A 27,933-nucleotide genomic window follows, 5' to 3' on the forward strand; every position below is an offset into this window, starting at 1 on the left:
CGACCCCAGCACCCCTCATCCTATCACGTACCCCCCCCAAACCTCCCAAGGAGGAGGCCCCGAGAGAGTCCACAGCCCGCAGGGGGCTACTGGAGACTGGCGACATCCATCACAGGCCCCTCACCCCCAGGATGCTGAGACCAGCAGGGACAGAGTTTGTGAACTCCGTTCCCACGTCTTCATCATTTAACTTTTTTTTTTTAAAGCCCTAACGTTCTAACTTTTAATATTTTCAGCTCTCATTTCTCGTAAAACAACAATATCAGTATTTCTGTAAAGACACATGGCCCATTAATGTATCTTTATGATGTGTGTGGGATCTGTGGCACATGGGCCATGGCTTTCTGACATCACACTCTGGGCCGCAAGGCACCATTACAACATCCTGGTCCACAGGGCCCCGCCCCCCACACACACCCCCCCCTCCTCCCGAGCATTGCAGGAAGATGCAGTTTTATTATCTGTGAGGTGCCAGTGGACAGCCCAGCCCAGGGCTGGGGTCACTCTCATCACAGACACCTCCTCACCCCTGCCTCCTCTCCTAAAACCCCAGATCAAACCACCCTGACTGGGTGTGACTTCCAGTCTCCACTACGTGTGCCCATAAATTCCCGCAGCTCCAGGAAGCCAGGGCCACTCTGCTCAGACATGCAGTGCCCGAGAGCACAGCCACTGTGGTCGCTGTTTATATCTGGGGACAAGGAAGCAGAAAAACAAGTTTTAAGCTTCCTGGAGTCAGGCAAAGAGGGCAAGAACTGCTGGCTGGGCTCCAGGCGGCCATCACAGCCCTAGTGACCAGGATGCCATGTTCAGGGGCGAAACCACCTTTGCCGACAGCCCTGCTCCCTAAGCCTATGCGTCATCTGGTTGCAAGGCTGAGGTGTCAGTGCCCTTCTCAGCCGCTGACCTCCAAAATGGCAACTAACAAAGAACTCTCAAGACTGCACATTTGAGAGGACTTGCCTGGTGGTCCAGTGGTTAAGAATCTGGCTTGCAACGAAGGGGACACAAGTTTGATCTCTGGTCTGGGGACTAAGATCTCAGATGCCCCCGGGCAACTAAGCCTGAGTGTCGCAGCTACTGAGCCCACGCACCACAACTAGAGGGAAGACCGAGCACTGCAAGAGAAAGATCCCACATGCTGCAACTGAGGCCCGAAACAGCCATACACACACATATAAACTCTGTCTAAAAACAGGGTGCACATTTGCAAGGACTCAGCAGGCCTGGCACCACCGGGGCCTCCCACATGGGCGTTCTCTCATCAAATCCACCAGGAGACAGACACCTCGGACACCCCTGTTGTCCCCAAAATGAAGCTGAGGTAGGTGACAATCCAAGGCACACCAGGTTTAGCCCCAAGCCCCTCTGTACTCCTCAAAGCCCCTACCCCAAAGCCAGCAAAAGCTGTTTCAGAAGGATGTGGAAGATTCAGTGAAATCCCAACCAAGATCCTAGCAAGTTAATCTGTGGATACCAACAAACGGATCCTAAAGTTCATGTGTGGAGGAGGCAAAAGACCCAGAATGATCCACACAACGTTGAAGGAGAAGGGACTTCCCTGGTGGTCCAGTTGTTAAGACTCCCAATGCAGGGGCTGGGGTTGGATACCCGGTCAGGGACCTAAGACCCCACATGCTACCACTAAGATTTGTACACCGCATTGACAAGGGACGGCCCTGCAAGCTGCAGCTGAGACCTGACACAACCAAATAAATAAATAAATATTTAAAACGTTTGAAAGAGAAAAACAAAGCTGGAGGAGTGATTACCCAGCTTCAGGACGTACTAAAATGCTAAAGTAATGAAGACGGAGTGGTTCGGGGAAAGAACAGACAAACAGATCAATGGAGCAAAACAGAGAGCCCAGAAACAGACCCCCATAAACACAGTCAACTGATCTTGGACAAAGAAGCAAAGCAACACAACAGAATAAAGACAGTCTCTTCAACAAATGGTGCTGGAACCACTGGACACCCCTTCACCAGCAAAAGATGAATCTAGAGCAGAACTTACACCCATCACAGGAATGAACTCAAGCGCATCACAGACCTAAATGTAAAGTGCAAACTAAGAAAATCCTAGAAAATAACACAGGGAAAAAAACCTAGATGACTTGGGCAAGGTGATGCTTTTTCAGATATAGCACCAAAGGCACAGTCCATAAAAGAGAAAGCTGATAGGCTGAACTGCATCAAAACTGAAAACATCTGTTCTACAAAAAACAATATTGGGGCTTCCCTGGTGGCTCAGTTGTAAAGAGTCTGCCTGACAAAGCAAGAGACACAGGTTCAGTCCCTGATACGCAAGATCCCGCGTGCCGTGGGACAGCTAAGCCCGTGTACCACAACTACTGAGCCTGTGCTCTAGAACCCGGGAGCTGCAACTGCTGAAGCCCAAGAGCCTGGAGCCCGTGCTCCGCAACAAGAGAAGCCACTGCAATGAGGAGTAGCTTCATCTCTCTGCAACTAGAGAGTAGCCCCACAACTAGAGCAAAGTCCTCACAGCAACAAAGACCTAGCCCAGCCAAAAATAAATAAAATTGCAAATTTAAAATACATATATATTTTAAAAGACAATATGAAGAGAGGACTTCCCGGGTGGTCTCACAGTTAAGATTCTGCCTTCTAATGCTGGGGGTATGGGTTCAATCCCTGGTCGGTGAATCAGGATCCCACGTGCCTTGAGGCCAAACCACCCCCCAAAAAAAACACCCGATATACAATATTGTAACAATTTCAGTAAAGACTTTAAAAAAAAAGATCCACATCAAATCAAAATCTTTAAAAAACATGCCTATAGCTATACCCTAAAACAAAATAAAAAGTTCAAAAAAAAAAAGATGGATACAAACAGCAGTCCCCAAAGGGCACACACAGTATGAGCCCATAGGGTATTTTTGGAATGACAGATTATTCTAGAAATGGAGAACAGGTCAGTGGCTGCCGGGGTTTAGGGACAGGGGCCCCAGGGGCGGTGTTCATAGGACAAGGGGAAGAAAGGTCACAGTAGGTACTGGGAATGCCGTCTCAGCATTGGCGGTAGATCTGGGAAACTACAGAGGAGATGAGACTGTGTAGAACTTCACACACACACCAGGGCAGTTAATGATCTGCAATTCAATGAAGACTTTAAAAATGGTCCACATAAAAAAAAATCTTTAAAAACATTTTTAAAATTAAAGAAAATTAAAAAAAAAATCAAAACCCAGAAATGTACATTATGTCTCTTGATTGCTAAGCTTTTAGTGCCACCTTACATTTTCTTACTCTCGCCTCACCCAGATTCAGCCCTGGTAGGGACTCTAGCCACACGGACAGCCCTCTTCTCCTGGCCCTTGCTCTCCACCAGCCCCCTGTCCAGACTCTACAGGCCAACCTGGGTCCTTCACCTGGTCTCCTGCACGGCTCAGCTCAGGACTGGCACAGCCCTCTGGCCTGGAACAAGCCGGGGTGGATCCTACCCTGAGACTCCACTTCTCATCTTTCTGCAAGAATCAGTTGCCTCCAGCACTCTGTCGCAGGCAAAAAACAAAACGAACCCCAGAAATGGAAGTGACATGGTGGGACTTCCTTGGGGGTCCAGAGGTTAAGACTCTGCCTTCCAATGCAAGGGGTGCAGGTTAGATCCCTGGTCAGAGAATGAAGGTCTCACTTGCCATGGGGAGGAGGAAAAAAAATTTTTTTTAAGAAATGGAAGCAATAGGAAAGTCTACGGGTAGAAATGGCTAAATTCAGTGAGGTCGCTCATGTGGAGGAATGCCCTGAAGCTGTCGGTACGGAATGAAGACTAGCCTGATCCTACAGACCATCTAAGAGCTTGCTAAAACAAGAGGCTCTGGTCTCACCTCCAATCTGCTGACTCCCAATCTCCATACCAGCCTGAACATCATCCATCCATCCATCTATTAATATCATCCATCCATTGATCTATCCATCCATTCATCTATCTATCCACTTATCTATCCATCTATTGATCCATCAATCCATCTGTTATTATCATCCATCCATCCATCCCTCTCTATCCACCAATCCACCTAGGTACCTGTCAGTCAATCTCCCTCTCTCCAGCTATTTGATTACCATCTGTCACTCTTGACCTGCATTTTATGACTACAATAGACACATACACAATTGTTTTCAGTAAGAACCCCAGAAGGCATCAGGATGTGCAAAACATGCTGTGCTAAAGACTGTGTGTGGTTCTCACCAACTGCTCAATTAAATCACCTCATTGTTAAAATTCTGAATCCTCTGGCAGCTCAACAAAAGTTAAAGAGAAAGTCATCATACGACCCAGCACTTCCACTCCTAGGTATTTACCCAGGAGATCTGAAAACAGGTGATCGGTAAAACATGTGTCCATGAGTGTTCATAGCAGCATTATTCCCTGTAGCTAACAGGTGGGGTGGGGGGAACAAAAGTCCACCAACAGGTAAATGGATAAACAAAACATCTGTTCATACAATGGAATATCATTCAGCCCTGAAAAGGAGTACTGCCACATACTACAACATGGGTAAACCTGGGAAATACTCTGCTCAGTGAAAAAGCGAGACAGAAAAGACCACATGGTATGATTCAATTAAATGAACTGTCCAGAACAGGCAGATCCATAGAGGCAGAAAGCAGCTTAGTTGTTGTCAGGGGCTGTGGGGAGTCATGGCTAACAGGTACGGGGCTTGCTCTGGGGATGATGAAATGTTCTGGAGTCAGTGGTGTTGATTGCACAAACCTGGGACTGTCCTAAATGCTCGCTTTTAAGATGATTAAATGCACAGGTAGGTGGTTATACACAGAAAGATCTGGGGGGAAATGCAGTCAGCCTTAGCAGAGGTTACCCTGGGGAGGGGACAAGAGGTGACAATAAAAAGAGACTTTGGCCTTATTTGTGGTGTTTTACTGCTTTGCAAGGTGGGTTGTCCTTACATTTCTTATGTTATCAAAAGGAATCTTCCAAATAGGGTGCCTGGTCTTGAGGCCACTCAGAGGGAGGGTTGGGGGGTGCCACACCCTCTCTCTCCCCTAAGAAATCCCAGGCCCCCTCTATCCTTCCAACTGCCCAGGCCAAGCCCACTGCCAGTTGCCCCCTCCCCCAGCCAGGTCACCAGGAGTCTGTCTTCAGTGAGGGTGGGAACAGCAGTTCCAGACATCACAGGAGCCCCTCCCCACCCCTACCCCCCGCTTTGCAGGGCCATATTAATAGGTGACCCATTTATCTGGGGGCCAGTGCCCCCCACCCCCTCCCACCCCATCCATCAATCCAGTAACACAAACAGCAGGCAGAACAGGCCCAGCTTTTAAAGGTACATTTGCAAAAGTCTTTGATGCCTTATCTCCAACCCCTCCCAGTGCAGGGATAAAAGCCCAGGAGAGCACCTCACCCGGCCAGGGTTTTGCCTCCAGCTGTCCAGGGAGGCAGGGCTGGGGGCCTGGAGCCCTGCTTCTGCAGCCCCAGTCCTCGGGTATCAGAGGAAGGCCGCCTGGTGCAGAGGACCCCCAGGTTGGGCTCTGGGACCTGCCCCAACTCCCTGCTCTCCTGCCCTGCCAGCTCCAGCCTTGAACTGAAGTGGAAGACTGAGGGCCCTGGAGCAGCCCCTGAGCTCTGACACAAGGCCACAGTCTCCTGGACAACATGCCCTCTGAGAGATGGGTGCCCACCTGGTTAGGTCACCCCATCCCCAGCTCCTGGCTCCCTGGGGCATCAACTCTGAATGAATGCATGCGTGATGCCAAGACACAATCTCACCACCTGCCAAGTGGGCATCCTTGCCTCTGGGGTACAGCTGAGTACAGTGATGCTCAAAGAGTGCTCCCAAGCACCTGATTCTGACAGCCAGAAGTCTCCTAAGCGGGAGACACCTGTTTGCATCAGGGTCGCAACCATGTGTGCACCCAGATCTTAGGACTGAGCCCTGTAGAGGCTCGAATGAACACATGAGTGAGTGAGTCTGTGGCTGACTGGAAGCAGAGGGTATCTGCCACCCTCTAGACCCTCTTTTGGATGCCCCTTCCTTAGGCCAGGAGGCACCTTCCCCTGCCCTCGCCCTCCACCCATGACCCCAGAGGTAGAGAAGCTTTGCATGGTGCTCCTGGAAGTTGCTGGCCTGCCCAGTGGTGCCTGCACCTGAACCCTGGCCAGCTGTGGCTCTCCTGATGGTCCCTCAGTCCCAACACACTGAGAGGGGTGTCCCGGACCTCACAGGGCATTTTCCTGTACTTTCATATCCACTGAGCTGGTCCAGCTTTCCCAGGCAGGTCCTTGGTGACGGCCAGTCAGATGAACAGGGAAACTGAGGCTTGAACCAGTTCCCCCAGGGGATCAGGGGCAGTTGAGCTCAAGATCCAGGGCTTGATCTGCCCAGCAGAGTAAAGGAGACTCCAGGCTGGGGACGGGGACCTGTCCCTGAGCTCCCAGGCCCTGCTTTGACCTCATGGGCTCTGCTCACTCCAGGTGTACTCTCTAGCCACGTGGCTTCTCCCTCTTGCTCTCACCCAACGTCACCCTCTGACCTCTCAGTGGATGCCACCTGCTCTGCACTCCCTCTAAAGGCCCCCTCATTCAGTTAAGTCGCAAACACATCTGACTATTCTCAACCCCATGGACTGCAGCACGCCAGTCTTCCCTATTTATCACGAACTCCCAGAGCTTGCTCAAACTCATGTCCATACAACTGGTAATGCCATCCAACCATCTCATCCTCTGTCATCCCCTTTTCCTCCTGCCTTCAATCTTTCCCAGCATCAGGGTTTTTTTCCAATGAGTCAGTTCTTTGTATCAGGTGGCCAAAGTATTGGAGCTTCACCTTTAGCATCAGTCCTTCCAATGAATATTCAGGACTGATTTCCTTTAGGATTGACTGGTTGGATCTCCTTGCAGTCCAAGGGACTCTCAAGAGTCTTCTCCAACACCACAGTTCAAAAACATCAGTTCTTCAGCACTCAGCTTTCTTTACAACTCTCACATCCATACATTACTACTGGAAAAACCATAGCTTTGACTAGATGGACCTTTGTCAGCAAAGTAATGTCTCTGATTTTAATATGCTGTCTAGGTTGGTCATAGCCTTTCTTCCAAGGGGCAAGTGTTTTTTCATTTCATGGCTGCAGTCACCATCTGCAGTGATTTTGGAGCCCCCAAAATAGTTTGTCACTGTTTCCATTGTTCCCCCATCTATTTGCCAGGAAGTGATGGGACCATGATCTTAGTTTTTTAAACATTGAGTTTTAAGGCAGTTTTTTACTCTCCACTTTCACTTTCATCAAGAGGCTCTTTAGTTCCTCTTCACTTTCTGCCATAAGGGTGGTGTCATCTGCATATCTGAGGTTATTGATATTTCTCCCGGAAATCTTGATTCCAACTTGTGCTTCATCCAGCCCAGCATTTCACATGATGTAATCTGCATATAAATTAAATAAGCAGGGTAACAATATATAGCCTTGACGTACTCCTTTCCCAATTGGGAACTAGTCTGTTGTTCCACATCCAGTTCTAACTTGCTTCCTGACCTGCATACAGGTTTCTCAGGAGGCAGGTGAGGTGGTCTGGTATTCCCATCTCTTTAAGAATGTTCCACAGTTTATTGTGATCCACACAATCAAAGGCTTTGGTGTAGTCTATAAAGCAGAAGTAGATGTTTTTCTGGAATTCTCTTGCTTTTTCTATAATCCAATGGATGTTGGGAATTTGACCTCTTGTTCCTCTGCCTTTCCTAAAACCAGCTTGAACATCTGGAAGTTCTTGGTTCACATACTGTTGAAGTCTAGCTTGGAGAATTTTGAGCATTACTCTGCTAGCATATGAGATGGGTACAATTGTGCAGTAATTTGAGCATTCTTTGGCATTGCCCTTGTTTGGGATTGGAATGAAAACTGACTTTTTCCAGTCCTGTGGCCACTGCTGAGTTTTCCAAATTTGCTAGCATATTGAATGCAGCACTTTCATAGCATCATCTTTTAGGATTTGAAATAGCTCAACTGGAATTCCATCACCTCCACTAGCTTTGTTAGTAGTGATGCCCATAAGGCCCACTTGACTTTACATTCCAGGATGTCTGGCTCTAGGTGAGTGATCACACCAGATTGTAGTTATCTGGGTCATTAAGATCTTTTTTGTATAGTTCTTTGGTGTATTCTTGTCACCTCTTCTTAATATCTTCTGCTTCGTTAAGTCCATACTGTTTCTGTCCTTTATTGTGCCCGTCTTTGCATGAAATGTTCCCTTGGTTGCTCTCGTTTTCTTGAAGAGATCTTGAAGATATTTCTAGTCTTTCCCTTTCTATTGTTTTCCTCTATTTCTTTGTGTTGATTACTTGGAAAGGCTTTCTTATCTTTCCTTGCTATTCTTTGGAACTCTGCATTCAGATGGATATACCTTTCCTTTTCTCCTTTGCCCCCTCAGTTCAGTTCAGTTCAGCTTAGTCGCTCAGTCATGTCCAACTCTTTGCGACCCCATGAACCACAGCACACCAGGCCTCCATGTCCATCTCGAACTGCTGGAGTCCACCCAAACCCATGTCCATTGAGTCGGTGATGCCATCCAACCATCTCATCCTGTCATCCCCTTCTCCTCCTACCCTCAATCTTTCCCAGCATCAGGGTCTTTTCCAATGAGTCAGCTCTTCACATGAGGTGCCCAAATTATTGGAGTTTCAGCTTCAACATCAGTCCTACCGATGAACACCCAGGACTGATCTCCTTTAGGATGGACTGGTTGGACCTCCTTGCTGTCCAAGGGACTCTCAAGAATCTTCTCCAACACCACAGTTCAAAAGCATCAATTCTTCGGTGCTCAGCTTCTTCATAGTCCAATTCTCACATCCATACATGACCACTGGAAAACCATAGCCTTGACTAGACGGACCTTTGCCCTCTCACCCTGTCACAAACCATCCTTCACTTCCTGTCCCCCGCAGCTCCAGCATCTGCTCATGTGACCAGGGTGATGGGATGTCACCAGGGCCTGCACACAGCAGACTCTGCAAGCAGCGGCCTCTTTCGGTACTACCCGTCCTCCAGTGGTGCTCTGTGACCCTCCAGGTGGGGTCCTAGGCTGCGTGTCTCCTGTTGCTCTGCACCTGGCTGGTCCCACTGCTCCCACCGATGCGGCATGATTAACACAGGAACAAATGTCTTATGATCAATGTCCACATGTGTCTGGGACAAAGAGAGGGAGCCTGAATAAAGCTGTGGCCCCCCATCACCCCTGGCCCCAGGATTACTGGTCTCTGCACAGTGTGGCAGCAAGCTCAGCCGTTGTCACCTGGGAGCAGCCCCTAGCCTGGCTGGATAGTGGAGTCTTATTCTCTTCAGGAACAGGGCTGGGAGAACAGCATGCCTGCGTATCCTAGAGAGCATTTCAGCTTTCTCAAAATCAACTTCATTCTTATTAAACTAAACATGCTCTGACTATCCATACCATCTAGCAATCATGCTCCTTCTATTTACCCAAAGAAGTTGAAAGCTGTGTCCACACCAAAACCTGCACGTGGATGTTTACAGCAGCCATATTCATAACTGCCTCAGGCTGGATGCAATCAAGATGCCCTTCAGCAGGTGATGGACAGACAAACTGTGATGCACGCAGACGGTGGGGTATTGAATAATATTCAATTGAATGGCATGAGAAAGAAATGAGCTATCAAGCCATGAAAAGACGTAGAGGAATGTATAAGTGAGTGTTACGAAGTGAAAGAAGGCAATCTGAGAAGGCTGCAGACTGTGTGATTCCAGCTCTGTGACCCTCTGGGAAAGGCAGAACTATGGAGGCAGTGAAAAGATCAGGGGTGGCCAGGGGGTGGAGGGAGGGAGGGATGAATAGGTGGAGCACAGAGGATTTTTAGGGCAGTGAAAATACTCTGTATGATGCTATAATGGTAGATACATGTCATGATACATTTGTCCAAACCCAAAGAATGTACAACACAATAGTCAGCCCTGATGCGAACTGTGGACCCTGAGTGGTGATGACGTGTCAATGCAGCTTCATCAGTTGTAACAAATGCACCATCTGGTGGGAGGTTTGGATAACGGGGGTGGAGGGGTGGGGGCAGCACAGGGGGCACATGGGGAATCTCTGTGCTTCCTTCTCGTTCTGTTGTGAGCCTAAAACTACTCTAGTGTATTAATTTTAAAAAAACTTTATTGGGGTATAATTTGCAAAAAACAAAATTCACACTTTTAAAGTGTTAAGTTGATGGGTTTTGCCAAACAGGTACTCCCCTGTAATACCAATCACCACAATGCTGTATAGAATATGCCGTCACCCTAGGAAGTTTCTGCCACCCTTTGTTCATCCGATCCTGGACCCTGGCAGCCTCCCACTGCCTCTGGCTGTTCCCTCTCCACACTCTCATCTTGGAGTCTGCTGGCATCCCCTCCTGAGTTGCCCTCCCCCAGCGGGATGCCTGACATTCACTGCATCGCTGGGGTGTCAGAGGTCTTCTCCTCCCAAAGAGGTGTGGATGGCTTGTGGATGGTTCATCCACGCACCCATCGGTGCACGGTGCGTTGCTACAGACATGGAGACAGTGCTGCAGGCACCTCGGATCCCTGGGTTGTGGGATGGCTCTGAATTTCCCTTTATGGGGAACTAGAGCTTTTGTTCAGCTACTAACATGGTCCAGTTGGAGCCCATGCCCAATCCACTGACAAGCACAGTGAGCACCTCCTGGGGCAGACCCTGGTCCAGCTGCCATCATGAAGCCAGTTTTCACAAGGCCATGGCTCAGAGAGGTGGGGTGACTGGCCCAAGGTGAGCCAGCTCTCAAGGGACAGAGTTGGGGTTCAAACCTGGCTGAGGTGGAGGGAGGGGGGCAGGGCTCAATTAGGCTGACCCTGGCTGCTTTGAGGGTTAACCCTGCCCCTGCCTCTGCCCTCCCCATGGGGACACCCAGACACAGGCACACAAAGCCAAAGCCACACAGCCCACCCTCACATCTACAACCCCAACCTTGAAAATAGCACACCACTTACACAACAAGAGCACACCAAACACGTGAATAGACAAGCTGAGGGGTGAGCGCACACACGCACACGGTCCCCACAGGCCAGGCTGCCCCACGCTCACCATGTCCACCCCCTTGTGCAGAGCACATGCCAAGGGGCCCACAGCATGCAGACACCTCCCCCAGGGGCCCAGCCAGGAGGCATCTGCAAAGCTCCCGGCAGGCTAGAGCCTGGGGGTGCCCACCACTGCTCCCCTGAGAGCCTGGGGTGGGGGTGGGGGGCAGCCGGAAGGGGCCTCACCAGGGAGCAGGAAGTGCCTCCTGGGACCTCACCAGGGCAGCTGGCCTGGAGCCCGGGTCCTCCCCCATGGAGCCCTGAGCACTCCCTGGGGTTCCCTCAGGTACCCCAAGGGAGGGCTCCTGTGCAGAGTTGGGAGTAGGAATTTGGGTGTAGCTTAAGGGGGATCAGGGTGAGGGAGCACAGGGTGGGGGCTTGTGGAGGAAGCAGGGGGGAGCCGAGGGGGAAAAGTAGTGGGTGGCAGCTGCTGCCCTCCGGCCAGCTCTTTTCTGCATGAGTGCAGCCACAGGGTTGCGAGCGGAGGACAAACACGGAAAACCGCAATGCCCGGCTCCTCCTGTGCCCACGGTGGTGGCCCCTGGCCCAGCCTCACAGGGCACCCCAGGCCGCCCTGAGACCCTAGATGCCCACCCGCCTAGGCCACCTGCCTGTTCTCTTCTGGGGGGTGGAGGAGCCAGTGAAAGGCAGGGGCCCCAACCCAGCAAGGCCACTGCCAACCCCACATCTAGACTCCATCTCCAGAGGTCCAGCAGAGGCAGGCCCGTGGTCATCATCCCCAATTTACAGACAAGGAAACTGAGGCAGGACAGCTCAGCTCACGGGAGCCAGGGGAGAGGCTCGCTGCTCTCCTCCACCCCGAGATGACAATGCTCCTTCCTCCCCCAGCTCCCCCACAATCTGCCCCTGCCCTGCCCCTCACGTCCACTTCCAGGCCCTGGATTCTCCTTGCAAACTGCCCGGCTCCAGCCAGAGGCCCAGGCCATGCAGAGATCATGGAGAAACAATCCTCTCTCTGTGAGGGTCAGACCCGACCCGTTCTGCCACTTTCTGTGCGATGGCAGAACCCGTTGGGCGGCTTTGGGCCGGCTCTGCCTCCTCTCTGCTCCTGGCCGGGGGAATCGAAAACCTGTCAAGCGGGTTTGGCCAAAATTATGTCTTGTTCCCAAGCAAGTTCATAGTGCTGGTTTCCATCTCTCAGGCGGGAGCGTCCCGGAGCAGAGCGGAGGTCCCTGGAGGTCGATGCGGACACGGGGCCATGTGAGTACCTGGGGGCCTCCAGAGCCCCAGTGGCTTCAGTAGTTGGGGGCAGGGGAAGGGGCACAAGATCTGGGGTCACTGTGGGGTGCTAGCTACCAGGCAGAGACCCAGCCCCTGCTCGTGGGGGCTGGAGGAAGGGCCAGGGTGGGGTGGTGGCCACAGCCCCTGCTCTGGGGTACACGGTCCAGGGGACTGAGTGGGAGCGCAGGCCGCAGCGAGCTTGCTGGGCAGACAGGCTGGGGGAGTCAAGGCTTGGAAGGCTGGGGTTGGCACTGCTGTGCTGGGAAGTCCCTGGGTCTTCTGGGGACACTGCGAACAGGCTGGGGGCCTGGCACTTCATCCTGGTCCGGCCTCACCGCCTGGATCCTCAGACAGGCTGCAGCTGGGGAATGAGGGGTGGAGCGTGGTGCAGCCAGCCACGGCTCCCTGCCGGGCACTGTAGGACATCAGCTGCCCTCAGTTCGGTGTCCCCTGGGAAACAGTGACAAAAGGCTCCCAGGCCTCGGCCCTGCTCAGCCTCCCCCACCAGGCCTCAGGAAGGCGGCTGAGAAGTATCAGTGGCCCTGGGCCGGCCCATCCTTGAGGAATCAGGTTGCAGGGCCCACTGTTACTTGAGCCACCAGCGACACCTCGGCCTTGCTGAGCGAGTGCACACCTGCCTTGTGCCTCCGTGCACGTGTGCACACGCACATGTGGCACGCGAGTATGTGTGCACACGTGCAAGCAGCTTTCCTCCGTCCTGCGCAGTGCCACGTGCACAGTGGGGGGAGCGCACGCGTGTGCACACGTTTCTCTGTTGTGCAGTAGTTGTCGGGATGTTGTTAGGATACTGTTGTGTCTGCACGTGTGGGCATCACATGTGTATGCTCATGTGCCATGGGTCTACGTGTCTGGCGATGCTAGAAACCATCCAGGTAGTGGCATGTCTCAGGACCTGCCCTCTGAGCTGACCCAGGAGGTCACAGGAGGCTGCCCTGGCCATATCCTTGCGAGCTGGTGACTGTGGAGTAGTGCCATCTCTCAGGACCATAGATCCTTCATCTGCACAGTGAGGGCTGTTATGGCCACTCCACAGGCAACGTGAGCCCAGGGACTGACTACCTGAGACGTTCCTGCCGGACGCCTGGATGTGGGGGCTGGCAGGTTGGCCCCTGACCACCTGCAGTCAATGGGCACTGGATGCCTGCCACATGGAGGAGACCCGGCAGCCCAAGGTGGTGCAGACTCCTGTCCCCAGGAGCTGGGCCAGGACACTGCCGTCATTTTGTGGCCAAGGACACTGAGACACAGTGGGAGAGAGACTCAGCTAAGGTGACCGGAGAAGGGGCTTCTCCCTCACCATGCGGGGCATAGGGAGCCACCGCCAGTCTGACCTGCTTCACACCTGTCCCTGAATCTGTAGAATGGGACAGTGAGTGCCAGAAGGCAGGGGGAGCTCCAATCATACCCGTGGGCTGAGCCAGGGCACACAGCAGGTGCTCCACGAAGACCTGTGTGGGGACATGGAAAGGGCTTGGACGGTGTGCCCAGCCTTGTGAGGCCCCTGGTGACGGGCAGGCGGAGCGTGCCTGGGTCACTCTGGGACCTGGTAGGGGGCCTGCAGTAGACGCCGCACAGCCATAGAGCCCTGGCCCGGGACTCGGCTGAGCGCATGCCCGGGGAACAAGGGCCACTGCTATGGCTATTGCTGCACCATTGTCATCGCGTTACTCACAGGTGGGTGGAGAGATCAATGGCAGAGAAGGCGCAGAACTGGGGGCCTGGGGCCCCTGGACCCGAGGGCATGCTGGAGAAGAGGCCTCAACAAGAGAAAGTGGCCAGGGCCCTGCCGGCCGGCCCAGGAGCCGGGCAAGAACCTCACCACCAAGGCTTTGCGGCTCAGTGGACAACACCCGGACCAGGGCCACAGCTGGGGCTCTGGTGGCCTTCTCTGTACATGGCGGCAGGGGCATTTCCCTGAGACACGGCCACGAAGACCCAGTGGTCCCTGAGTGTCCATGCAGGGCACGAGTGTGTATCATCAATGCTGGCATCTGAGACTCTGCTCTGAACTCAGGGGCTTTCTTGTCCTCCTGTAGAGGGCCTTGGTGGCACTTGAACTTGGGCTTCTGTAAGGAGCCCTGCTGGGCCCCTGGGGCTGCCTGCAGGAGGCACTGCGTGTGGTGGATGCAGGTCTCCATCTGCAGCTAGCTGAATGCCTGCCGGGCCCTGCGCTGAGTACACAAATCACCCGGAAGGCATCGTCTGGACACACGTACTTGGTGGGACACACCCACAACCACCTGAGGAGGTGGCGCGGTTACCTCAGATGAGGGACTCAGGCTCTGGGGACACACTAGTCCTGTCCACAGAGGCTCCAGGCAGGCCAGGGCGCACTGCGCAGGCTGACCTTGCCCAGGTGAGTGGCAGGTGCACAGGGTCACCGGTGTGCCTGACCCCTGCCCTGCCCTGCAACCTGCAGCTTCTGGGGCTCCACCCAGCAGAGACCTTCCAGCCTGGGTGTCCAGAGCAGGAGTAGGAGTGACCCTGGGCCCTTGAGGAGCAGCCCTCAGGTCTCTGCCTCCAGCACCACCACCACCCGCCCCCGCAGTGGGCAACTCGGGCCACCCTCTCCAGCGCCCAGGGCCCCCAGGCCCAGAGGCAGCAGCCAAGACCCCACGCCATAACCTGCTCCCTCCTCCTGACACCACTGTAGCCCCCACCCCAGGCCTGGGGGCAGCCCTCCTGCCTCTCCCCTCAGTGGCTCTCAGCACACCTGGCAAACACCAGGGAGGCCCCCAGGGAGGGCTGGCCCACCGTCCTCGGGCCGAGACCACGTGCACTTTTTAAAAGTAATTTCATTTATATTCATTTACTTGTTTCCGTCTGCACTGGGTCTTTGTTGCTGCACAGGCTTTTCTCTAGTTTTGGCAAATGGGGCTACTCTCCAGTTGTGATGCACAAGCTTTCCATTGCAGTGGCTTTTCTTGTTGAGGAGCACAGGCTGTAGGCAGGCGGGCTTCAGTAGTTGCGGCTCCCAGGCTCTAGAGCACAGACTCAGTAGTGTGGCTTAGTTGCTCCACGGCATGTGGGATCTTCCCAGACCAGGGCTCGAACTTGTGTCTCCTACACTGGCAGGCGGATTCTTATGCACTGAGCTACCAGGGAAGCCCCCACATGCACTTTTACAGCTGAGGTTCTTCCTACCCACAACCACCAAATTCCTATCAGCTGGGGACCCACCTCCTCATCCTCCCGCTGCTTCCTTGGACCCGCCCCGCCCCCCTGCACTCTGAGGGTGGGGGCTGGGTCATGGGCTGCCCCAGGAGACTGACTGGCCTCTTCTCCTTGGCCAAACACTCTCTGTCGCCTGCCCGCCCAGAGGAGCCGCACCACCCCCGTGGCACTGTCACCAGCGGCTGGACAGTCCTGGTCATCCCTGGGAGATGTGGGGCTTCCAGCAGAATACACCCTCCAGCTGTGCTGCCCCTGCCCAGCTCCGTGTCTTGTCCATGCTGCCCCCTGCCCATCAGAGATCCCAGAGGGGCAGCCAGGTGGGGCCTTTGGGCGGTTTGGAATAGAGAGGAGCCTGGGGTACCCAGACAGAGGTGGGTATCTGGGCCTTTACCCACCTGACTCCACACCACAGTGTTGTCTTTAGGAACAATGTTGACCTCTCACTTGGACCTGCACCCATCCCCAGAGCCTCTCCTGGGCCTGGGGCGCTGCAGGTTCCCAGGGGCGGCTCCTTCACGGGCGTTGGCCCAGCCCACGGCCCATGGTAGACGCTGATGGGGAAGAACGGCCTGTCAGGCAGGTCTGGGTGGAATTTCAGGCACAGTGGCTTGGCCCTCCCCAGCTGGCCCACCTCCCCCTGCAGGGAGCCTGCGCTGAGGAGAGCTCCTCCCACAGTCCCGTCTCCCACCATCAGATGAAGATGAGAGAGCCAGCAGAGCAGGGCCACCTGGAGCGCATCCCTGGTCCACAGCGGGCAAGGACACATCCTCAGCCCCAGGGAGAATTCAAGCCCCGACTCCCGTTTCCCACTGGGTAGCCAGGGAGCATGACTTGATGTCTTTGGGCCTCAGCTCCCCTATCTGGAAAGTGGGCTCCTTGCAATGTGGTCAGGGTTAGATGGGCTCAGGAAGTGAGGCTGGATTACCATGTACACCCTACAGCCCTGGTCTCCCCTACCCTCTGCAATTCAGCATCTTGTCCCCTAACCTGCCAGGACATTCCTCTGGCTCCCAGCCTCAAGGAAGAGGCCCCACCAAGCTCCTCTCATTCCCAGAGCCCTCACCCACCCAACACAGAGCCAGTAAGCAGGGACCCCCCCCCCTTCCCTGGCCATCTCTTGGGAGTGTCGCAGAGGCCCACCTTCCTGTCACTCCGTCCGTCTAGCACATCCCTGCCTGTGGGCTCTGGCGGCCACCATGAGACGCAGGACCGTTCTCTGTCCTCTTGCTGGGCCTGGGGTTTGAGGACCCAGCTGAGAGCCAGCCTCCCTGTCAAGTCCCCTTGGAAAGCTCCAGGACAGTGCTTGCCCTGGCCTGGTTTCTCTTGGGGTCACGGGGCCTGCCCCCTCAGTTGGTGACCCCACTGCCAGGGCGCCCACCACCCAGCTTCGGGGAGCCCAGAGCAGCTGCGCCTCTGCTGCGCCTCCTGTGCAGGAATCCTGCAGTGTGCTGGCTTCCCCGGCCTGGCCCTGCTCTGCAGTCTCGGAACCAAACCTGAGCAGCCCCGGACTGTCATCTCTCCTGCCACCGCTGGACACTACCAGCAGGCACTGGAGGGTTTCTAGTTTGGGGACTGCTGATGCAAACACTCCGGTCTCTGAAATGCAAGTGAGACCACACACCTCCTTCAGTGAGGAGCAGGGGGAGGGAGCTGCGTGTGGCCTCGGGCGAGGCCAAGAGGTCTTTGGGCAGAGGTTTCCAGGGTTTGTGAAGAGGCCCTCCTAGGGGAGGTGGAGCACTATGCCAGTTGGTGGTGGCCTGGGCCAAGGCAGGCTCTGCGAAGGAGGGAAAGTGAGGTTCTGGGCATGTACAGACGCAAACCCAGGGGACCCCAGGGCTCCTTGGACTGAGGACAAGGAGGGACCAGAGGGGCTGCCTCCCCCTGGCCTGGAGGTGATGATGGCAAGGGTCTGGGCTGGTGGCATCACTGCTGACCTGGCTATGAGCTGTGGGTCTGACTCCCACTGGGTGACAGGTAGTGCCACAGAGCAATGGTGGCCTGTGGTATCTGCCACCAGAGGTGAGCCACCAGGACTGAGGGTCTCTCACCCAGAGGAGGGTGGTGCCTGGCATCACAGTGAGGAACCTACTGCTGGGCTGAGCCCCGGGCTCACTCCCAGCTCCGAGCTGGACCCTGTGGGACCCCAAGGCATACTCACCAGGCCCACTGGATGGGCCCTGTGGCCACTACCAGAGGGAAGAAAGGGCTGCTCAGAGGGGCCAGAGCTCACGACAGTCACACAGCGGGCAAGGTTACCCAGCTCCCAGCTTGGATTCTTAATCCCACAAACTTTTAAGTTTTAGCAAACGCTTCGTGGAGGTGAAACACAGGCAGGAAAAAGGGCCCAGGCCATGAGGGGTGGCTAGGTGGACTTCTTCCAGTGCACGGCCACCAGTTCCTACAGAGAAAATAGCCAGCCAACCCCCGAAGTCCCCACCTTGGCCCCACGGGGCCATCCATGCCACTGCAGGCACCTGGACCCTCCTGAGAGCTTTCCCATTGGCTGAACACACCCTGGCTTACTGACCCGCCAGCTGTTGGCCAGCTTGGGCATCTCCAGTCTGGGGCTTCATCACAGGTCATGTGCACACTCATGGCCCCAGCACCAAGTGGGAGCTGGTCCCCTCAGGCCATCTGCTTTGCTGTGAAGACTGGATTAGGGAGTTGAGATGAAGTGAGAATGTCCCATCCCTACAGGATGGACATACATGCCCCCCTCAGGCGTGGACATGACCCAGTGGGTGGTCACAGGACAGGACTCCCACACCTACCTCCTGCACCCTGCAGCCCACAGACCCCTCCTGAGCCAATGTGACTGTCCCTTGGTTTCCTGCTCCACAGGCTGGAAACAGAGGGGCAGTAGAGGCCAAGGGGCTGTCCCCACACCTGGAGCACAAAGGACCCAGGGCCGGGGCCGCGGGAGCCATGGAGAGTTTCACAGAGTCACTAAACAGACTGAAGGAAGTCCACGAGAATGAGGTCATGGGTGAGTACCTTGGGGAGGACAAACTCTCAGCCAGACAGTGGTCTAAGGGCCAAGGTCAGGCCAGGGGACTCCCACATGTTGCCTCCAATTCTTGCCAAAACCAGGACCATGCCTTGCAGGACCAGAAAAGGAGTCCTGACCCAGAGCCCAGAGCTGCATCGTGGCCAGGCACCCAGCCTTAGACCAACACCCAAGTGCAGCCCTGGAGGGGTGGCCCCCAAACGGTCAATTCACATCAAAGCAGGAATAAAAGACCAGCCTGGCCACAGAGAGCTGAGACACTATAGCCAAGACCAGCCCCTTGCCCAAGGTGGGGGCCTCCATGTCCCCCAGAAGGGAGGTCACCTACTTTCTTTGTAGGAATGGAGCCCAAGGCTCCAGAGGCTTGTCTGGAACATTCCGGGTGCTGAGCTAAAATCCCTCTGCCCCTTCTAGAACCCCAGGCTAAGCTCTGCCCTGGTACGCATGTCTGTCCAATTTCCCCACCAGCAACAGGACTGACTGCAGCTACCTGCTCCATTCACTCCCCCAGTGCCTGGACCAGACCCTCCCCTGACCTTTCTGAGAGTGCTCACCTCCCCTCCCACATTAAAGGCCCAGAGACCCAGAGGGGCGAGGACTGCTTGGGCTAGACTAGGACCCAAGCCAGACCATGATGAGGAGGGGAGGAGGGGCTCTGCTGGGGTCTCCCTTGGGGGACCATTGGCAGCACCCAAAAAGCATCCCTCCCGGGCCTTAGTTGGGTAATTGGTGACTCCCAGCATCTGGGACCCATCCCCAGCTGACACCAGAGCCAGAGACAAGGGAGGGGAGAGGCTGGGCCCAGACCAGGGTCCCAAGGAGCCAGGAGACTGACCAGAAGCTGGCAGCAGGTGCAGACTGGGAGCCCTCCAAGGGGGTGACCTCAGGGAGTCAGTGCAGGGACCCAGGCAGGGGGCGGGTGTCTGGAGAGGGCGCTGCCAGACAGCCAGGGACAGGAAATGCCCCGGCTCCAGGTAGAGGCGGCAGCCCAGCTGGGCCTGACCTCTGCTCCTTTCCTCACTCCTCAGGCCTGCAGAACAAGCTTCTGGAACTGAACTCAGAGAGGTGCCGGTGAGTGAGGACAGGCCTAGCCCAGGAAACTGGAAGGGCAGTGACTCCCCAGGGTTCATCTCCCTTCTTCCCCTGCAGCCCCAGGGTCCCGGCACTGCCACTAGCAGTGATGCAGGAGAAAGTGAAGATCAGCATAGGGGGTAGGGGGAGTCTGGTCCCAGGTCATGCCTCAAGGAACTGGAGGAAGCGGGGCTGGAAAGTCCAAGCCCACCAGAGTGAACAGGGACCCTCCAAAGGGATGGGCAAGGAACATCCATGCAGGGCACCTCTGGGACCGATAGCTATCAACAGGGGGACTCTACGTGAGTCCTGGAGACCCACAGGCAGACTCCCCAGGTCCCCACTTCACAGAACACTGCCAGGTGGCACATGGACGAGACAGAGTCCTCAAGGCTGTATACACTCACGCTTGGGCGAGCTGGCATTGCCCTTGCGAGGCCCCAAGTCTCAAGGAAGTCCTAGGCTGGTGGCCAGGGAGAGGCTAGTGGGTAGCAGAGAGCTCTCTGGGTAGAGCAGACCCCCCACTTCAGATCGTCCCCCACAGGGATGCCCAGAGGGTGGAGGAGCTCTGTGCCAAGAACCACCAGCTCAGGGAGCAGCAGAAGGCACTGAAGGAGAACCTGCGGGCGCTGGAGAACAGGTGGGGGCACCTCACAGCCCACTCATGATGGGGGCAGGGGTGGAGGAAGACCAGAGCGTTCTGTGGACAGTGAGTCGGGGATGCTCTGGAGTCAACTCAGCCACTGTAGGACTTCTCAGAGCCTTAAGTAAACTGTACTTTTCAAGGTTCCTTCCCAAACTCAACAGCATGTGGCGTGCTTAGCCCACGGGGTGGGCAACACGGTGGGGAAAGGCAGGGCAGGTCCTGGGAGTGGGGTGGGGGGGCATGGCATCCCGGCCCTTCCCTCTCAGAGCAGCCTCTCGCTGTCCCTCCTTGCCCCGCAGGCTACGGGCTGGGCTGTGTGACCGCTGCATGGTCACCCAGGAGCTGGCCAGAAAGAAGCAGCAAGAGTTCGAGAGCTCCCTCCTCCAGAACCTGCAGCACGTCTTCCTCCTCAGTGAGCGCCCCCCTGCTCTGCATCCTGCACCCCGTTCTCCTGTGTGGGCCGGCGACCCCCACCTCCTCAGCCCAACAAGGGGTCTTGGGGAAAGGGGAGGAGGTGATCCAAGGCTGCACTGTCAGGAGGGACACCCGCACCCCAACTCACAGACAGATGGTGCAAAGCCCCCCGCTGGACCCCACAGGCCACCTGCTGCTCAGTCACCAGGCCAGGGAGTCCCTGCCTTCTCAGAGCCTCAGCTCCCTCCTTCTCAGGATAAGGAGGGTCCCGAAGACACCTGGGTTCCATGAGTCCTGCTGATGAGCACAAGCCCCTTTCCTTTGGCTGGGGGGTCCCTCGAGGCTACGGAGCGCCATCCCATTTCACAGCCTCCAGGCTGGTGCTGCTCACTCAACATCCACCCACCCACTCAGGCAGCAAGCATCTATGGGGCACCTGCTGTATGCCAGGCCCCGAGCCAAGTGCTGGAGCCTCAGCTGGGCCAGGACAGGGGGACTCCCAGGGCCATGAGGACCCCACTCGCCCTCCCCCTCCCCAAGTCCTTCCTAACCGGTGCCTTCTACAGCCACTGAGCTGACGCGGCTGCAGGAGGAAAATGACGCCTTGAAGGAGGAAGTGAAGCGGCTTCAGGGCCCAGGGTGAGTGGGGGGAGCCCCAGGCACTTGTGCAGGGGGAGGGGTTCCACAGGCCAGCATCCTGGGACAGACAGCAGCCTCCCCTGGTCTGCAGGCACAAGGCCCCCCAGAAATGGAGCTGGGCTGCAGCACCCATGGCAGCTCTGGCGCTTGGGCCACCCCCAGACAGGTGTGAGCCCACGATGACGTCTTTCCTGGTCACCTGGGTCTCCCGCACAGGTGGCTTGGCCCCCAGGAGGGCGCCCTGGGCTTTCTGATCGTCTCTGGGATGCTGCCCCCTCACCTGCCTCATATTTGCCTCCCACTGGGGACAGGCCCAAGCCCCAGCTCAGGGAGGGCGTCTCGGACCCCCCATCACCCCTGCTGCTCCCCTCCCTGGGCGCCCAGAAGGCCGTCACTGAGAAACCTCTGGGAGGCCACGAGGAGACAGAGGATGGCCATGCAGGTGCAGGTCCAGGTCCATGGGAGAGGGGGGTGTGGGGCAGGGGGGCTGAGCAGCCTGGGACCAGGGGGCCCTCGGGCCGGGGGCTGAGCTGATCCCTCTCAGCAACCGTCCTGCCCTCTGTTCCTCCTCCCACAGAAAGGCCAGGGGTGTACGGGACGTCTCCAATGGCCAAAATCTCCCCAAGTCCCAATCTTCCTGAGGCACGGACCCCGGAAATGGTGAGGGTGAGGGACCCCGAACCCCTGAACCCACTCCTCCCTCTTCCCGGGCAGCCCGAGGAGGAGGCCAGAACTGCCTGCTATATGCCATGCACATGGCAACATGCCCATCCTCGCGCCAAGCAGAGTCCTGAGCTCCACGTGACAAGGGTGGAAGCGAGGCTCAGAGTGGGTGGGAGACCTGCCCAAGGTCACACAGAGAAAAGGGCAGAAGGTAGCAGCCAAGCCCACCCAGGCTGACCCACCCACCCTGTGCAGAACCCCCAGCGCATCTCCAACCAGCTGCATGGGACCATCGCCGTGGTGCGGCCTGGGTCTCGGGCCTGCTCCGCTGACCAGGGCTCCACCAATGGGACGCCTCCACTGCCGCCCACCAGGCACAGCCCACCCAGCCCACCTGGCAAGCACAGCCTCCCTCTGGACAGGTGAGCGCCCGCCCTCTGCCACCACCAGGAGCTGCCTCAGCTGGGTACCCAGTCTGCTCCCCTGGTCCCAGCTTTAAGGCAGAGGCCAACAGCAGGGCGTCCCTCCCTTTGTCCCTTCAGGAGACCTGCTCTCCCTGGCTTGGCTTTCCCCTGCCTGCAGCATAGTTCCTACATTGACATCTGAACAGCCAGGGTGGGGTGGGGGTTCGTGGACAGAGGAGACAGGGACTGGGCACCCCCTTTCATCGTGGTCTGAGGAGAGTGGGGGTGGGGTTGTGGGCAGGGTGCTCCAGAGGACTGGGTAGGCAGCTGACGCCCAGAACGGGGAGAGGCCTTAGTGGCCAGGTCCCTTCTCTGACCCCCAGGCCCCAGGTCAACTCTGAAACCAGGCACCTGATCCCCAGGGGCCCGGGCATTCCCCTCCCCACTGTCCACCGTGTCACGTGGGCACCCATCTCACCGCCAGGAGCCCTAGTCCTCCCTGTGAAGTGGGGCTGACCACGCCCCACAATCACCAGGCTTCTCCTTACCCACAGCATCCTGCAGGCCTCTCGGCCCTCTCCCAAGACCTGCGAGTCCCTGAAGCACTCCCTCCAGGCCGACCGCCTCTGCCTCCTGAACCGCCACCTAACCCTACACCTTGGCAGCCCCCCGGCCCCTGCCACAGCCCCCAGCGGCCCCCAATCCCAGGGCCTCAAGGCTGGGGAAGCAGAGGCCTGGGAGGAGCCCTCGGGCCTGCTGGGCCTGCCGGGCACCCTGGTGGGCGTGCGGAACCCAAGGCTGGAAGGCGCACTGCACATGCTCCTGGCCCAGCAGCTGCGAGCACAGGGCAGAGTGGGCAGTGCCCGGCTGAGGGGCCCTTGGGGGCCCAGGGGGACGCCACCCTCCCCACCAGCCGACTCAGACTCCGAGGGTCCTGAGGGCGAGGCGGCCAGGGAGAGGCACTCACAGCCCGGAGGCCCGGGCAGCCCCCAGGGGAAGGAGGGCACAGCCACACAGGACTATGTCCCAGACAAGCCCCTGGACCTCTCAGAGAGGGGTCGATGCCGGGCCAGCGCTCCCAAGCCTGCCAACCAGTCGGGGTCACTCAGCCCTCCACGGGTCCCCACGCCCAGCCCTGAGCCACCCCAGGGAGTGGGACCATCTGCCCAGTGTGGAGCCCAGAGACTCAGCAATGGCACCCAGGAAGCCAGAGAGCCAGAGGCGGAAGAGCATCCATCTTCCCCGGTGAGGGACCAAGCCCCGTTCCAGGGCTCTATGTGTCCCACCCAGAGCACCTGGGCCCCAGGCTGCCCTCTCTTCTCTGCTCCACCAGCCAATTGCCGAGGGAAAGCCTGCTGCCCAGGTCACAAGCCAGGGGGAGCCAGCTGACCCTCCAGCCCCGCCCTGTCCATGGCCCCTGCAGGCTCTGCCTGAGGCCGGGTGGGGGTAGGGGAGGAGGAGGGAAGTTGCCTTACATGAGCTCAAGTCTTTTTCTTCTTTCCCATTAGGACGCCCCCTACTTTGCTCCAGGGCCCCACTTCAGCCTGCCCTCTGCAAGTGGGCCAGGAGAGGAGGACAGAGGGAGGCCTAAACATCCACCCTACCCACCAAGGCCTGGTGGAGATGGCCACCCAGGTGAGGATGCGAACACGGGAAGTGTTCCATGGTGGAAGTGGAACCATACTGAGCAGGGAGGGCCTGACCCAACAAACTCTGGTCTCAGATTTGGTTCCCTACCTCCAGACCCAGAGTGGAGCAAGGGGCCCAGGGAGGGCACGTTTCTGACCACAGGAAGTGAATGGAGAGCATCCTAGCAACTGGGGCTTCAGGGCAGGTGATGAGTTCTCTGTCACCCAGCAACCAAGCCAGGGGGACCCCAGTGGGTGGGGTCATTGCAGGAATGCAGGGGACTTTGGGCTTGGACCCTACCCCAGGGCAGGTTACTCGGGCTCTCTGCGCCTCAGTTTCCCCAGCTTCAGAGGTGTTGCCACTCGTCCCAGCCTGGAAGGTTAGGGGCCTAGGCTTCTACTAGATGTCCAGGCCACCATCCTGGCCTGACCCACACCCTGCATCCTGCAGAGTTCAGCGAAGTCCAAGGGCAACAGCCGGAGTCGGATGAGCTGGACGAGCCAGACACCTCGGACAGAGAGGTCAGTGCAGCCGCACACTGGGGTGGGGTGGTGGCACCCTGGCTGCCCCAGGCTTGGGGGGGTTTCCTCACCATGACCACACCCCACCCTTCAGATGGGCCTGAGCACCAGGGCGGAGTCCACACAGAGCTCGCCAGGGGAAGGACCCGGGTGTGTCTGCAACAAGGAGTGTGGACGGGGCCCACAGAAGAGGAAGCGGGCCTCCGACCCCTGGAGCAAAGGTAGGTCCCTGGGTTGGGGGCGGGGCAGTTGCAGCGCCGATGCCTCCAGCCTTTCTGGCTACTCAGAGCTGTTCCCAGAGCAGTCTTGTAAGAGGACCTGGGTCAGGCCTGGGCAGACCCCGAGTCCACTTCCTCCTCGGTGGGCTGGCCCCTTCACCCCAAGCCTGTCTCCCTCTGGAAAGGAGGCGATATCATGGCTGATATGAGACAGCAGTGGGACACACAGTCTTCAGGGGAGAAGGGGCATCCTGGGCCACGAACAGCCCCAGGCCTGGGGGTCCTAGACCGCTCCCCTCTCACAGCCCCACCTGGGAGGGGGCAAGCTCGCCTGGACCACCTTATCCACTTTTAAGGAGGAGACCCAGCAGAGGCTGCTGCCCCCTGGCGTGGGTGTGTTTGTTCCCGATGTGGGGCTGGGGGCTGCTCTCCCGTTTGCCAAGGGTGGTGCCTGTGGGCTCCCCCTCCACCCAGGCTGAGGGTATAAGGACAGCTCCCACTTCCTGCTCCAGCCACAGTGGCAGCTTGGGCCGGGTCTCCAGGCGCCCGAGAGAGCCTTTGAACACCTGAGCTGATACTGCACGCCGCCTGGTGTTTGTCCAGGCAGGTCCATGTCTCAGGCTGGGCCATGGCTGCCACAATGCACCATTGTTGCCGGGAAGGTGACTGCAGCCTGTGTTTGTCAGGCGAGCGCTGGAGGAGGCCAGCATGCTGGTGTGACCTCACAGCACAGCCAGCTGGGCATTTTCGGAAGCCGTTCTGGGAGGCACGGTCCACAGGGGTGTACCACATCTGCCCCCACCTTCCACATGGTGTCAAGCCAGCCCCTTGCCCGCCCACCCAGACCAAGGCAGGGGCTCCCCAGATGGCACGCATACCCTCAGCACCTCACGGGTGATAAGTGAGAATAGCGCCCTTGTGTCGTGTGCCCATAGAGAGAGAGGCTCAAGGAGCGTTCAGTCGTTACTGTCTTTGGGCCTCGTGGGCCTGCCCGGGTATTAGCCATCACTGTCTCACAGATGCGAAAGTGGGGGCTCAGGGTGGGGTAACTTGCCCAGGGTCACAGAGGTGCTACACGGGGACAGGATGCCAACCTGATCCATCTGACCCAGAACCAGAGCTGGTTCTGCATCAGAGGCATGCCCGAAGCCCAGCATCGTGCAGGTCTCACCTGCAAGGGTGCCAGGAACCATATGTCCCTTCTCTGGGACCCCAGAGGCAGTGCCCAGCTGAGGGGCCCTTGGGGGCCCAGAGGGACGCCGCCCTCCCCACCAGCCGACTCAGACTCCGAGGGTCCTGAGGGCGAGGCGGCCAGGGCAGCCCTGCCCAGAGAGAGGCACTCACAGCCTGGAGGCCTGGACAGCCCCCAGGGGAAGGAGAGCACGGCCACACAGGACTATGTCCCAGACAAGCCCCTGGACCTCTCAGAGAGGGGTCAGTGCCGGGCCAGCGCTCCCAAGCCTGCCAACCAGTTGGGGGCCCATGGAAGCACCTGCCAACATCCCAGGTGTTCTGAGAACATTTCCCTGTGAGCTCGGCTTATCCAGATACCCCAGACCCTCTGCAAGGTCACAGGGGAGGCCTCAGGGCCGGGCGGATTCCAGGGTCACATACCTTCTACCAAATTCCCAAGGCTTCCCTCCGATCAGGCCACCCTGTCCAGCATCCGCTGCCATCAGGAACAGGTCGACTCCCAGTGTGGGCTCCTGTGTTCCCAGAAACTGCCCACGAGGCCCTGGGCAAAAGCCCAGTGTCCCTGTAAGAGAGGACACGCAAGGTTACTACCGTGCCTCCTAGCTTAACTTTGGTCCACTTCCCACAGCCTCCAAGAAGCCGACCTGAGGAAGGAGGAACCAGGGAACCAGGAGTCCCTCACCCAGCACCAGCACCTGGGAAAAGACCAGGGCATCCCAGCCTGCCCAGTCATGCACCCCACCCGACTGATTGCCCGCAGCCAGGACAACCCCTACCACCAGCCAAGCAGACAGCCCCGGGAGCGGGGTAGTGGACTGGGTCCTGCCACATCCATGGGGGTGTGAAGGCCAAGATGATTGGTCTTTTGAACCCCTCCATCTTGGAAACGATCTTACCCACCGCTCTCACCCCAGCATCTGCTCCGTTGTGGGGAGCAGGGTCCTGGGAGACCGGGATGGCTCAAGCTCCAGCCGAGCCCCGCCCCCAGCTCTGCTGTGCATGGGCAGGCCCTCCTGGGCAGTGCCCCTCCTCCCACCAACCCAGACTCCACTAGTACCCTGGACCCAGGGGCTGCATGCCTCGCTACCCATTCCAGACGGGGTGTCGAGCTCCAAGCAGTGGTCTCGGGCGCCCCCTTGCGGGGTCCTACAAGTGTGCTGCCCGGTGAGGGCTAGGAAGGCCGGCAGGCGGCAGTGCAGCGCCTCTGCAGAGACGGGGTCCCAGGACATGGGGAGAATAAAGTGTAAAGAAGGATGGCGTGTGCAGCTGGCAGGACTGGGGTTCAGCCGGGCCTCCACCTTCCCCGGGTGGGTGACTTGTGAGTGTCCAGGGATGGGGAGTCTGAAGGGTAGGATCCAAACCAGCTCTGTGTGCTGAGCCTGTGGGGAGGGCTGTGGGAACAGAATGTGCGCCAGACGCCACGTAGACCCCCTCCTCATTGACACCTCCGTGTCCCTGGCCCCACACCCGCCACTGAACCGTCATCACTCTGCACAACCACAGGGCAGCTCACCCAGGACACTGCCCCGCACAGAACCAGGAAGACCGTGTTCTGCCCGCCGCCCCGCTATCTCTGCAGCAACCTCAAAGCTTAACATGGTGCCAGCTGGCAGAAGAGAGACCACCCCAGAGCCCAGCCCCATTATCCAGCAGCAGACAGCATGGTTTTGGAGCTGAGGGCCAACAACCAGATGACAGCCATCCCCCTTTATCTTCCTCATCTGACATCAGTGTAACTATTGGCCACCAGCTTGTGGGTCCTGCCCCCTCCACCTGCCAGGGCCCTCCTACTAGAACAGCAGGCCAGAGGGCCCTAATCCAACAATGTTGACCCCGGCTTCTCCTCGCTAACAGAGCAATTTGTGTGCCATGTGTGGCACATTGCGTGGGGAGCATTCACAGAGCTGTGTGGCAGATTTCACGGCTAGTGCCCAGTCTCCAGCCTCCAGCATGGCGACGTTCCCTGGCTGAGCCGCTCAGCCCTGACAATACCCTGAGGTCACAGTCGCTGTCCCCAGCTGAAGGATGAG

At 57.4% G+C, this 27,933-nt stretch overlaps 1 protein-coding gene across 3 annotated transcripts; it reads left to right on the forward strand.

The window, feature by feature from the left end:
- The first annotated feature begins 12,198 nt into the window (after positions 1-12,198).
- Positions 12,199-27,157, forward strand: RBBP8NL (RBBP8 N-terminal like). Of its 3 annotated transcripts, none has more exons than XM_042229901.1 (14): positions 12,199-12,281; positions 18,339-18,483; positions 19,533-19,575; positions 20,120-20,215; positions 20,521-20,633; positions 21,202-21,274; positions 21,586-21,716; positions 21,852-21,940; positions 22,193-22,359; positions 22,896-23,586; positions 23,850-23,976; positions 24,421-24,491; positions 24,586-24,712; positions 26,532-27,157. In XM_042229901.1, exons 1-14 carry the CDS (start codon positions 12,264-12,266, stop codon positions 26,549-26,551), a joined length of 1,911 nt encoding a protein of 636 aa, XP_042085835.1. In that variant the 5' UTR covers positions 12,199-12,263; the 3' UTR covers positions 26,552-27,157. The 3 variants fall into 3 exon arrangements, with proteins under 3 accessions (XP_042085835.1, XP_012044253.4, XP_042085836.1); XM_012188863.4 differs by having other exon boundaries at positions 21,852-21,934; XM_042229902.1 differs by lacking the exons at positions 12,199-12,281; positions 19,533-19,575 and having other exon boundaries at positions 18,377-18,483.
- Positions 27,158-27,933: the final 776 nt, after the last annotated feature.

The sequence above is a fragment of the Ovis aries genome, chromosome 13 (assembly GCF_016772045.2).
Source record: "Ovis aries strain OAR_USU_Benz2616 breed Rambouillet chromosome 13, ARS-UI_Ramb_v3.0, whole genome shotgun sequence".
Classification (NCBI taxonomy): domain Eukaryota; kingdom Metazoa; phylum Chordata; class Mammalia; order Artiodactyla; family Bovidae; genus Ovis; species Ovis aries.

Bases quoted from the DNA above. Each gene is read 5' to 3' on its own strand.
- RBBP8NL (XM_042229901.1), top strand. The intron at 22,360-22,895 runs GTGAGCGCCCGC...CCTTACCCACAG, and splicing joins CACAGCCTCCCTCTGGACAG to CATCCTGCAGGCCTCTCGGC. The intron at 23,587-23,849 runs GTGAGGGACCAA...CTTTCCCATTAG, and splicing joins AAGAGCATCCATCTTCCCCG to GACGCCCCCTACTTTGCTCC.